At 35.3% G+C, this 12,910-nt stretch overlaps 3 protein-coding genes across 4 annotated transcripts in view; 2 read left to right on the forward strand and 1 right to left on the reverse strand.

The window, feature by feature from the left end:
• LOAG_18062 (hypothetical protein) overlaps positions 1–4,481 on the forward strand; it is a 9,653-nt gene extending 5,172 nt beyond the window's left edge. The window contains exons 14-22 of the mRNA XM_020450733.1: positions 459–574; positions 644–763; positions 1,021–1,162; positions 1,494–1,672; positions 1,836–2,018; positions 2,360–2,569; positions 2,856–2,997; positions 3,302–3,430; positions 4,117–4,481. Of these exons, the coding sequence (XP_020305556.1) occupies positions 459–574; positions 644–763; positions 1,021–1,162; positions 1,494–1,672; positions 1,836–2,018; positions 2,360–2,569; positions 2,856–2,997; positions 3,302–3,430; positions 4,117–4,179 (1,284 nt within the window). The 3' untranslated portion in view covers positions 4,180–4,481. The remainder of the gene's footprint in view (positions 1–458; positions 575–643; positions 764–1,020; positions 1,163–1,493; positions 1,673–1,835; positions 2,019–2,359; positions 2,570–2,855; positions 2,998–3,301; positions 3,431–4,116) is intronic.
• A 143-nt stretch (positions 4,482–4,624) lies between these two features.
• Positions 4,625–6,488, reverse strand: LOAG_07132 (the record flags this gene model as incomplete). Of its 2 annotated transcripts, XM_020447348.1 has the most annotated exons (3): positions 6,330–6,488; positions 5,849–6,114; positions 4,811–5,602 (listed from the first exon to the last, which is right to left on the reverse strand). In XM_020447348.1, exons 1-3 carry the CDS (start codon positions 6,355–6,357, stop codon positions 4,811–4,813), a joined length of 1,086 nt encoding a protein of 361 aa, XP_020302412.1. In that variant the 5' UTR covers positions 6,358–6,488. The 2 variants fall into 2 exon arrangements, with proteins under 2 accessions (XP_003142714.1, XP_020302412.1); XM_003142666.2 differs by lacking the exon at positions 6,330–6,488 and having other exon boundaries at positions 4,625–5,602; positions 5,849–6,314.
• A 373-nt stretch (positions 6,489–6,861) lies between these two features.
• LOAG_07133 (Nedd4-PD) lies at positions 6,862–12,330 on the forward strand (the record flags this gene model as incomplete). The annotated part of the gene is made up of 14 exons (XM_003142667.1): positions 6,862–6,918; positions 7,190–7,306; positions 7,826–7,918; positions 8,329–8,611; positions 8,730–8,814; positions 8,928–9,042; positions 9,227–9,422; positions 9,585–9,858; positions 10,190–10,351; positions 10,711–10,832; positions 11,006–11,172; positions 11,350–11,631; positions 11,876–12,066; positions 12,228–12,330. 14 exons carry the CDS (start codon positions 6,862–6,864, stop codon positions 12,328–12,330), a joined length of 2,247 nt encoding a protein of 748 aa, XP_003142715.1.
• Between the last annotated feature and the right edge of the window lie 580 nt (positions 12,331–12,910).

A 12,910-nucleotide genomic window follows, 5' to 3' on the forward strand; every position in this document is an offset into this window, starting at 1 on the left:
AGACAGTGGATCAGTTGATGAAGAATTTGGTTTATCATGTGAAGAAAAGTAATGACTCTCTTGGCCGCTGTTAAAGAAGAATTTCGAGAACCGATTGAAAATTTATCAAGTGTGAAAAATTCAGATAGCGATATGCGATGTGAAATGATGCAAAAATTGTTGTCTTCAATTTTTGATAATGTAAGTTTCAACTCTCACATGCATTTATTCAGTTATATTTTAACGAAACAGCGGAAAGTAAAATACACAGAAAATATCTGCGAAGTGCTATAACGTGCTGATATTTTTATATGCTCTTTCTTAAGGAGAAATAATTGTTAAAATTTTGTTCTTTCATTTTTAACTTTGCTTTTCGATTACGCGTTTTTTATTTCCATATTTTATTATGTTCTTCATGAGTTTTGAAGTTTACATCTGTTTATCTGCCTTTGAAATAAAATTGAAAATTGATATTACAGGATGAATTACTAGATGAAGAACAGATTGAGTTGCTATCGGAATGTCTTCTGCTCATTTTTAGGAAGGATATCCGAAATAGAAAACCATTGTCGGAAGGTTTTCTGGACACACCTGAGTATGAATTTTAAATTTAATGACAATTTGCATAAAATTTGCAATTTTCAGATCTTTATCCAAATTTTAGAGTTCTGGAAGAGATGTTCAATCAGCCGCTCTATGTCATATTTCGAAACCTCTGTCTGACACCGGATAGTGATGCTACGAGACAGCTGCTGCTATCTCTAATTGCTGAAATGTGCGAAAAGCATGTTTTTTTAATGTTTCTTCGTAAAGACTTCAACCTTCATTTTTTAATTTTAATGATACTTATGCTGATATATGGAATGCTTTCAACGCTTTGAAGTGTATACTACAATGCTGGGATATTAAAGGAAGCTTCACCTTATAATCAATTTCTTTATGTGTTTATAAGGTACTGGAAGGGGGGGGGATTTTTTTTTTTGGGTAACTAGAAGTTTTAATTTACAGGAAACAGTTTTTGAAGCGTAATGTTTTTTGCAGGTGCTCATCTATATCATATTTGTTATTATTTTTCACGTCCTCAAATCGTCGTGACCAGAATGATACGGCAGTTGCTGCCTATACTGATCTATGTCGCCTGTTAGACAATCCACTGATCCAGCAAATTGTCTCAGATTTACAGGTTTTTCGAAGACTTTTAACTTAAAATATTCGATTCTTATATAATTCGATCATTTGATACGTAAATCACTATTGATCGTCGTCTTTAAATGATTACCTTTTTAGAAATGATTGGTTTCCATCGAGCTTTTCGCTCATTACAACACTGTTTGTGATATTAACTGCTGTCAATTGAAACAGAAAATTGAATTGTTTTCTAGATTATATGCACGAAATTATCTATACTTGCCTAATGGCATATTATTTGTTCTTAACAGGGTCTTAAAATGGTTAAAGGATGGCAGTTGAATGAGATTATTAATTAAAAATACATGGTTTAAATATGCTTTAAGCAATGCCACATCGATGATTATGTACTGTTCGCACATCTCATTCCATATGTATATGAAAAATTTGCCACGGAAGCAATGGGTAGTGTCGAACTGATGAAATTACTAGCTCATTCATTGGACGGACGGCAGATTGCTGATCTTATTGGTGAAATGGTCCGGGAAAATATCTCTTTCTTTAGGTTTGTTTGGAAAATTTTTCGGAAATCACTTTGACGTCACTTTTTGCCTATTACGGAGTTTTTTTGTTTTAAAAATTAAGTCATCTGTGTAGACAATTTTTCTGGGCCTGCTCATCATATGTTGCACGTCTGGGCTCTTATTTAACAAATTAATAAATTTCAGGAAAGACTCTTTTTTGCCTATCGTCAGTGCTTCATTAACATGGGAAACAACCGCGCAGTTTATTTTCTGGCAGCTAGTGCACGCAGAAGGTGTTCCCGTGGATTGGATTTTACAAGTGATTTCCAAACTACAATATCCAAAGCATTCGGAAGCAATTGCACAAGTTTATATCATGCTTCAAAGGTTCTTTATGAAACACATTTTTCGCAATATTTGTTTACCTTGCGATGTGGCTTGTTATCCAACCTAAAAATTTAGGAACTGCTGCGAACTGCTGCACCCAATAAATCCATTGGTTTAGGTCAACGTCAGCTTGCATAACTTCAAGTTTGGATCGGAACTTTGTATTTGTATATTAGCTTATTTCCAGGCCTAATATTTTTTAACAATTTTGCGAGAAGTAACTCTTTAGGGTAAATAGTCCGCTTCGTGAAGTAAATCATTTGGTAATTCCTTTGAGCTATTTTACAGTTTTATTTTCACACATATGAGCGCCAAGAATATTTGTATAAAGTATGATTTAGGATGGATCGCGAACCGAATATGGGTCTTATACGAAATCTTTTGTCACGTACACCATCTGATATGTTTACTGTAAATTGTCTGAAACTGCTGATTAAGGATCCAGATTATGCAGCTCGAGTAGCAGAATTGCTGTCTAATCTCATTGACAAATTGATTCAGTCCGGTGATCTTCTTCCAATTCATTCAAAAGGAAAACGCCCGACCCAAAGGTAATTGAGGAATATGAAGCTTTATTTTTTTCAAATATTGCTTTAGTGGAAAGGATGCAAAATCAAAGATTTATTTCTTGATAGTGGATGAAATTGAGAATAATGTGGGGCCGTCTTCAGAATCTTGAAAAAAACTGATATTACATTCTGCGGTTTCCACAATCTTACTATTGTTATGAAGTCGGTATTTAAAGCGAAGTTATCAAGATCGAAAGCACTGAAAGAAGGCAATTGTGGGATAGAGGAAGACAACTTATAAAAGATTACGAACAAGCTATTCTTCCAGATATGTTTGTCTAGATCAGCTTTTTTCACATCTTGACAAATTTCGACAGAGTTGTTTATCAAAGGATAGTCATATGGCGGAAGCGTTCTTGGCACGCCCTACTCTACAGGAAGCATTTACGGCAGCAAGGGCGGCTGAAAAGGTTAATATTTCATTTTTCTTTTTTTTTTTTGTAACAGTCCAGGATCTTTTGAGATGTATTGTTGAAAAATGACTTCCATTTCATTCCCTCACGATTTGGTCCCAAGAATCTGAGCTGAAGCCATTTCTGAAATTAGACTGCTTTAATTGATATGAAACGTAGAACCTAGTAAATTTAACACACTCATGCATCTAGAATTTCTTTACATTTGAAGCTAGCTCGCTTTAACATTTATGGTTACTTTATGACTGAATTTAACTCATCCTATATTGAAGTAAAAAGGAAGTCATTTAAATTTTGTTAGGTGTCATCCCTTCGAATACGCTACAGCGAGCTGTTTGCTGTGATGGAGATATTGAGTGATGATAATGCACAAAGTGCTCGTTCTTTGCGAAGAACCAAAACATCGAAAAGGATAACCGATGTGAGCGACGTATGTTACTTCCAGTTCATTTTTATATTTTAATACTGTTCAGTTGTCTCAAAGAGATAGCCAGTTCATTTGGGAACTTTATCACGCTTTGTCATGAGGATTAGTATCATTCTTTGAGTGCTCTCGTTTACATAACTATCTGTGCGGTCGTTTGCTGGACATGGAGATTTCGTCCTAGCCTTAGTTGTAGTCTTCAAATACAATGGTTTAGACCGTTACAACCAATCGACAGCCGCAGGAAAAAGGCTGTACTCAATGTTTATTTAGTGCAATGGGTTTCAGTATTGTGAGGATTCTGACCCTATGAAATACTTTTAAATTGCGTAACTATTATTTCATAGAATTGTTTAGCAAAGAAAGGAATGGTTTTTACTAAACAGAAATTAAGGAGAACTTAATTTCAGTTTAGAATCATACTCATCGATGTTAAGATCGCACTTCAAGTGTCTTAATTGTTTAGCCCTATCCGTTTAGTTGCTACCAACATGTTTTCCGCTTTCCTGAACTGAAACTAAAATTTCAGTTCCAAATTATGGACCTCGATATTAAAATAAATATCAACTAGATCTAGAAACCAAAAACCACCAGCCAGATTTAGAAACTGAAGAAGCAATGGCTCAAAAGTACAAAAGAAACGTGATCACATATTTTATTTACTCTCCTTTATTATATGCAAAACTTTTCAGGAGGAAAGCAAAAACTCAAAACGAAAGCGTCAAAAACTGATAGTTGATTCTGACAGTGATTAACCCAAGTGTATAAAAAAATGTGAATACCAACAGCATTTGATCTCATTATTTCATAATAGGGACTAGAGGAAGAGTACGTTATTGTTTTGGAAGTGGGAAGGGGATTTCATCGCCTCACTATCCTGTTTTCAGCTGTTCGTACGTAAAATCACCAACCAAAAAAATTGCAAATCTTAATCCAGATCGGCCTTGAAATCAACTTCACCATGTTCTACCTCGTGACTTTACCTCTTTCGTTGAATCTTATCTCGAAAGAACAACAGGGAAAAGCTAGTTCATTTTCTTCCAAATTTAAATTCAAAGCTCAAAGCCGAAACAAATTTGTTTTTCGGTCATATTTTGAAATATTTCTTCATCTTTAGTAGTGCAGCTTCTGATACCCATTGCACTCAAGTCTTTCTAAATGACTAGATTTAAAAGGAATACTTCAAATTTCTTTACTAGAAGAAAACTCATTTGGAAGAGTTGGAAAAGAAAATAATTGTCAACACAAGTCTTTGCGTAAATTTCATTTAAATTTATTATGTGTGCACAAAGTATTATCACATATTATTCAAGACGGAAATATACGTAAGATTTACTTTTTGAAAAGCCTTTCTTAATTGTCGGTGATTTTTGTTGTATATCACTTCTAAATTTCTTCCATATCTGTCATGATGTTTCTTACACGCTGATACAGTTGTTGTTTTTTTCTTGTGCTGCATAGAATTCTAGTCGGTACCATGTGTTGATAATAGCAACCACCTTTCAAATTATCACCACATCCGAGGGCTATTGTTTCAGCTGCAGCCAAAACTGGATTTCTCATGATAGGCCATAGAAATCGGAAAATTACGGCTTTGGTCAAAGTATTCGAATACTCGTATAGACCACTTGCGACGCAACCCGGATGTACAGAAATGGCGGTTACCGTTCGTTGGTTTGCTGTCGCGGATTTCTGCTGCATTTGCTTGTCCATTTCCTCGACATAAAGAGATATGGCAAATTTTGATGTCGAGTAAGCCTGATAACCATTTCGATATGTGTAGAACATTTTGAAGTCATCCAGAAGCATGGAATGGAAAACTCCTAGGTGTGCAGTGGCGGAGGATAAGAACACAATACGACTCTCTCGGATGCAACTTTCTCCTAACGGATATTTAGTCATGGGCGGCAACAAGTAATTAACCAGCATGGCATGAGAAAGAAGATTAACGGCATAGTGAGTCTCAAAACCATCCGTTGTAAGCTTGAATGGCTGCAACATAACGCCAGCACCGCAAATAATGAGGTCTACATGGGGATATTCGTTTGCGAGTAATTGCGCCATTTTCTTTACCTTCCGAAGGTTGGATAAATCCACATTCCTCACCACCAAGCTCGGCTGATATTCAAAACTACTCAGCCAACTGCCATTGTCACAATTCCGAATCAAACATACAACCTTCAAGAAAATACCTCTGGAAGTTTCCTGGATAGAATTGATTGTTTTGTCATAAATTCATTGGAAAATGATTTACGTTATCACAAACTCCAACACAAGTTTATCCAAGTTTGAAAAGAAATTTAGCTGCAATGCAGATTCAAAAAAGCGAAAGAAGTGAGCCGAAATGTAAAATCATAAATAAATTAACAGTGCAATTGGAATTCATGAGAAACATGAAGAAATTTAGCGACCTCATAAAAATACCTTGAAATTATTTTGTAGCAATAAACGGGTTATTTCAGTGCCGATCATTCCATTCGCCCCGGTTATTATGGCAATCAGTTTTCGACTTGAGGTATTAATGAATTTGCTTTCTTCTATAGTTTTAAGTAAATATTTCATTCGCGGCAATCCATTGTAGCGTCGAATCCGATCCACATAAAATTCCACCGCAATGCAATATGCAGCAATAAGATAGAACCCAATAAATGTTGATATGTCAAATAGCCATTCATAAAGTCTCATTACTTCTTAAAACTTGCTCGTTTTACATCCCTTTAGAAAAAATGTCTCAAGTTCAAGCAGAAAATGGTTCACAACGTACAAGGGTCTGTTACTCTGAATGTTAATAGAAGTGAATTAAAAAAAAATGTTTGCAGAGAAGACGAAAGCAAACTTACTCGAGAAATAACAATTCACTTCTAAAACATGCACATTTATAAGATTGACACATCGAATAACTTACCCTTTCTTAATGCCACCATAATAATCATGTCTGTCCTTCCATTGATTTATTTGGTTATTTGGGAAATAAGTTCCCAGCACCTATCAATCTTCCATCTTAACACTAGCCTAGTCTCATCTTCCATCTCTGCAAGTTCCACTGATATTTCATACGTCTCCGTAACTTCACTACAAACTTGCTTTTATTGGGCGAAATGAAAAAGACCGTCCTTCGGGAGTTGATTTTCGGTTCAGATGCGTGGACTGTTGACGTTATCTTTTGTGCGAGATTCTTTGATAAATGATTTTGATATTTAGTTGGTCACATGCATAAGTCGATGCATACTGCCATGAATTTGCAAGAGATACGAGGAAGTCTAAGAGTTATGGGCATGAGCAACTTTGAGAGTTAAATGGGACTCGAACGCAGAAAGACAAATTTAAAAGATTCTATAATTATTTTGAAAACACTTCGATTAGCGATGAGTAATGTTATTTTCCTTGTTTTTTTTTCCTTTTTCTTTTTTTTTTTTTTTTTGTTAGAAAACAAGTGAATGTCACCAAGTGAAGCAACAGGAGGTCAGGTTTATGGCTTACCTGAAACAGAAGAGGTAGGTTTTCTTGCACATAATGTTCGTCTCAATAATTTAAAACATTGTCTAATTGCTAGAGATTTCATAATCCTGGAGTCATTCTATTCAGAAGAATTCAAGTCCATTAATAGTACGTTGTCTTACCGAGGTTATGTAATCATTTAGCGCGCTGGTAGAGTAACTGTCTCTGTGTTGTATATGTCCTTTGTTCTTGGTATTCTTCATCCTGTTCTGTTTGGCACGCAGTAAAAAGATAGTTTTATGTGGAATTTTTACACTGATATTTTAGGATACCGAAATTCTCCGTGTTAGAGTTGTTAAGGCGGAACGTCTATCAAAAAGAGATATATTCGGAGTTTGTGATCCATATGCAGTGATTTTGCTGAAACGTTATGGAAGTAACAATGTCATCGATAAAGCACAAACCAAAACACGACGAAAGGCATGTTTGCTTTCATTTATTTAATTTCTACTGGATTTATAAATTCATCGTGATTATATCAGATGAGGATGTGGTGGAAGAGGAAAACAAGAGGTCGGAGGGAATCAGCAAAAACAAAAAATAGAAGGGAGAAAATGGTCAAGGGTGTAGGTACTTATTATTTTTCACCACTTATTTCATCAGTTATTGTTTATAGAAATTAGATTTGATGTCGTATGACTTACACTATGTTCATATCTTGCCTATTATTCTATTTCCATTTATAATAGAGCAGTTCGAAAGAAATTAAAAGTAAGAGAGGGAATCATTTTGGATCAGAAATGACAAAGAGTGCTAAATCTTTATATCACGTCTCTGTGTTGTTTTGTGCCAGTCAAGGCTTTTGTAATTTTCTTAATACATGTCTAAGAATAAGTCACACAATGTGAACAATAACCGCTTTAATTATTCACCTAAATCGGATAATTTTCTATCCATATTTAGACCCGTGAACCAATATGGAATGAAGAATTTCTCTTTCGCGTGGTACGCAAAAATTGCATGTTAACAGTGCAGATTTTTGATGAAAGGCGTATTGTTAGTTTGTTTTGTACATTTTCGATATTTTCCGACGATATTTTTGTGATTATTTTTATGCAAAAATTATTATTTTTTGATATGTTTTCTTATCTCTTACTGAGCAGAATATGCATTGAGCTCTTTTTCGAAGTCATTGCTTCACATATTTTGAAGCAGTGGTTCTAGAATCGGATTTATCTAAGATTTTATGGATAATGGTTTTGTCGTTTAATATCGTTATTTGTCGAATGAGCTACAATGAATGCATAAATTTTAGCAGAGAAGGTTGGTTTGAGCTGATATATCCAGCTGTAAAGAATCTCAGACAACGACCGATTCTATTCATTTGAACACTGGATTCTGGCAACAAATCATTTTTCCATCATATGCTTTAAAACCTCTCAACTCATCTTTTTAATTTTTTACAGACACGCGATGATTTCCTTGGAATGGTGGAAATTGACTTAGCACAGGTACGTATCCCGCATGAACTGATCGGAATACCAATTCCAGAAGCGTCATATATTCTGAGTGCTCGTTCACATCGCTCTTACTCTCCAGTTCAGGGTAGTGTACGTCTTTCACTTTCATATGTCACTAATTCTACACACCCAGCTATGGAGCAGAACTCTACCAATGACGACGGTGATTGGGAGCAGTTGAGTCCTAACTGTTTAGCCAACCGACAGGTTCCAATATCTCTTCCTGAAGGTAATATTTACAATATGATCGGAAGTGGATTTTTTTTTTCGTGTTTTTTGTTCATCTTGAAACTAAACTGTAAAATTCCCGTTCCTTACAAAGAAATGCGAAAACAAACATGTTGCAGGTTGGGAAGAACGGCTAGACGCAAATGGTCGAACATTTTACGTTAATCACATATCGAGAACTACACAATGGATGCGACCTACGAGGTGAACTTCTGCATCTGTTTTTGTCGATGATGGTTCTTTCCCAAAGAATTGATCCTTTTTGAGTCTTCGTATTTTGGTGAAACTAATGAAATAAATAACAAGTTTAATCTCAGAAGTGGCATGGAATCTGAGTTAGACGAAACAGAGCAAGAGGATGCTTTGCGTAGAAATTATGAAAGTCGTTGGCAAGGTTCTAGTGAGGAACATGTTGAGGATAGTATTGCTAATGTTAGTATTTAAACTTAATATGCGCGATGTTATCGTTATCAAAAATGAAATTTTCACTCCATATTATCTCTTTCTGTTGATCCAGTCGGTCGAATCTTATTATCTGTTCAGTATTTTCTGTCGGTTCTCAAATCCCGAGAACTTCTCTCCTCCTCAAGATTTTTAAATCTCATGCTTAGTTCAGTTGGAAGTTGGTTTGCGAGCAAAATTTGAATCTGGTGGTCGTGTTGATCCTAATGATGGTCGCGGGTTGTTGCCCCAGGGTTGGGATATGCAAGTGGCACCAAATGGACGGACGTTTTTCATTGATCATATACACAAGACAACAACTTGGATTGATCCAAGAGATGGCCAGGCTTCAGCTACTTCTTATTTAAAGGGTAAGAAAGGAGAAAATTGATGTCGCTTATATTTCTCAAGTTTTTTCTTTACGAGAGCAAATCCAGGTAAAATAGAGTAATTTAGGTAACGAAAAAGTTTCAAGATGGTTAACTCTGTATGTAGTATAGTAAATTTTCATGCTGTGAATCTTTCATTCATAGAAGTGCGAACCGACGAACTAGGCGAATTGCCTGCTGGTTGGGAAAAGAGAATTCATGCTGATGGTAGGATATTTTACATTGACCACAACACTCGCCGAACACAATGGGAAGATCCGAGATTTGAGAATACGAATATTGCTGGTCCAGCTGTTCCATATTCGCGTGATTATAAATGTAAATATGAATATCTGAGATCACATCTTCCAAAACCACCTACCAACATCAAATGTGAAATTATCGTGCGACGGATTCAGCTCTTCGAAGATTCTTATAGGTATCATTTTTTCCCAATAATTAGTGCAGTTGAGCCAAAAATAGATTTTTCATGTCTTAAGACACATATTAACTAGGTGCACATTTTTTTTAGCTAACAAATTTTAGTAAACTGATTCTTCAAAATATCGAAAAAAGGTGGTAAGGAATGCAAGTGAAATCTTCCGTACCAATCAGTATTCGGTCCTGATGGGTTACAACCCCTCATTTTTTTTTTGAAAAAGAATATTACCTAGACCGTAATAGGACCAAGCAGAAAACTGCTTAAAATTAGTCTAGTTTGACGTTTTTTGGGACTTTTGAATTCATTCATGACGATGTTTCTATTTCAGACAGATAATGCAGTTATCACCTACTCTTTTGCGTGCTAAACTTTGGATTGAATTCGAGAATGAAACAGGTTTGGATTACGGTGGCGTAGCTCGCGAATGGTTTTATTTACTTTCTCATGATATTTTCAACCCGTATTACGGTCTCTTCGAATATTCAGCAACGTATGTCACACATATTTCTGTCAATGCAATTTTCGTAATTAATTTAAGCGGCGACAAGAACCATTGTCAGTGATGAGAACCATCGTCAAACCAAGCTAGTAGTCAAGAAGTAATACATCCCAGTAGATCAAGCAGATTTGTGATCTGGATGCCTTGAGGCCTTGAGGATTAATGGATGGTATTTCCGGAGTTTCACATTGCATCACTCATGCATGAAAATATTAGGGTAAAATGAGGAAGAGACAGAGTTTTCCTGCGTCTTTTCAATGCTCATTTTAAAAGGTTCCTTTATGTCATTTTTCTGCATTTGAAATTCTGCATTTCACTATTTGAAATCAACTGATATATTCTCGTTCCAGAGATAATTATACTTTACAAATAAATCCGCATTCGGAAACCTGTAATCCGGAACACTTATCTTATTTCCACTTTATTGGTCGTGTCATTGGTATTGCTATTTACCACGGGAAATTACTTGATGGTGAATTTTTCCACATAAAAAAGAATCATATCTGCAATTAATTTCACTTTTGTAATTGATTTAACGCCTTGTAAGAAATTATATGAATTATTCCGTATTATAACCGACCTACTGCTCTTGCATTTTGAAATATTCAGGTTTTTGCAAAACTTCTCAAATGTCATTTTTTGCAGCATTTTTCATTCGACCGTTTTATAAAATGATGTTGGATAAGCCAATCACTCTAAATGATATGGAGTCTGTGGATAATGAGTATTTCAATTCCTTAATTTACATCAAAGATAATAATCCAGAAGATTTGGATTTGCACTTTGCAGTGGACGAGGATGTTTTTGGAAAGGTGGTTGTGTTTACATGTTCCAGCATTGAAGTTGTTCATTTTTTCATACTATGATTTGCAATACGTGATCTAGAGCGGCTTATCTTTGTACATGCTTTTTTTCAAGATAATAGTCCGAAATTCTCCAGAAATTTTTGTATTTCAAATGTAGTTAAGGGCGAATAAAGAAATTTTTAGATGAATAGCGTGGAACTTCGAAATGGAGGAGCGGAGGAGAAAGTAACAGATGCAAATAAAGACGAGTATATTGACTTAATCATTAAGTGGCGCTTTGTTAGTCGCGTTGAAGAACAAATGAAAGCACTGATGAGGGGAGTTCACGAGCTAATACCACCAAATTTGCTGTCAATTTTTGACCCGAATGAGCTTGAATTACTTGTGTGTGGCTTACAAAAAATTGACGTTAAAGACTGGAAAGACAATACTCTGTATAAAGGTGGCTACTCTCCAAGTCATCCGGTTATTTCTTCATATTTTTGGAAATATATTTTAAGTACATAGGAGTTTCTAGAAAAAAGTATGAAATATCCCTATCATGGATTTCAAACAGCAAGCTAAATTCAAAAAAAAAAAACCATCTTAATCTATCATGTTGGTTTTTATCATGTTGGTTTTTATATCTGAAAATATTCAAATCTTCGGCAATAGTTCTAAAAAGTTTCATGTAGATATTTTGGTACCCAGTGCACTTATGGAATTTCAGGTAATTCAAAACTTCTGGAAGTGCTTGCTTGCATTTAATAACGAAATGCGTGCAAGATTATTGCAATTTGTTACGGGTACCTCTCGTGTTCCAATGAATGGTTTTCGCGAATTATATGGTTCAAATGGACCTCAAAAATTTACAATTGAACGCTGGGGCAGTGCAGATATGTTGCCACGAGCGCACACTTGGTGTGCTACTGTTTGTTTGCATTTTTCCATAACGACTGAGAGAACAGTTTTCATAAAGTTTCTGAATTAGCATATTACCATTTCGCAGTTTTTATGAACTATGATATTTCGATTTCTAATTATTCGGCTACTTTATTTCCATTAATTACTATTTCTTTCAGTTTCAATCGAATCGATCTACCACCGTATACGAATTTTCATGAAATGAAGGAACGGTTGACAACGGCAGTTGAAAACTCCGAAATTTTCTCCGGCGTTGACTAATCTTATTCCTTCATAGATAACATGAATTCAGTTGAATAACATATCATAAATTATCATGAGATGTTTGGACCATTCCTGATCATTCAGATTCGTCTGAAAGAACGAATTGCTTCAATTAGATATGAAGATGCCTCGAATTGGAAAGGCACGTCTTGCCAGGCTTCGATCTAGTTGTTTCCAATTCCCTTTGTAAGAAATTGCTGGTCTTCAGCATATTATTTCAATATTAAGATTAATAACGTCGAATTCATCCGCCTGTGCACTAGTTTTCACTTCTTTTCATTACATATACGTATCAAAACTTTTGTTCTTGTTCCCTCTACTTTGATGAGGTAGTAGTTCTAAATGTGAAAAAACTGCCAGTAGATTTGGAAAACATTCACTTCCACAATTTCTTCATTCTCATCTTTTGGAATCACTATTTTAATTTCTATTGCCTTTGATGGACTCTTGTACCAATTATGTGACCTGTCCTTCCTTTTAAAATATAACATTTTTCAAATTTACCGTGCTGTGAACGCTACGCTACGGGCTGTATGACTGTAATGTGAATCAATTCCTTTTTTGGATTTCAAAAATC

Source organism: Loa loa (genome assembly GCF_000183805.2).
Source record: "Loa loa unplaced genomic scaffold supercont3.185, whole genome shotgun sequence".
NCBI classification, from domain to species: domain Eukaryota; kingdom Metazoa; phylum Nematoda; class Chromadorea; order Rhabditida; family Onchocercidae; genus Loa; species Loa loa.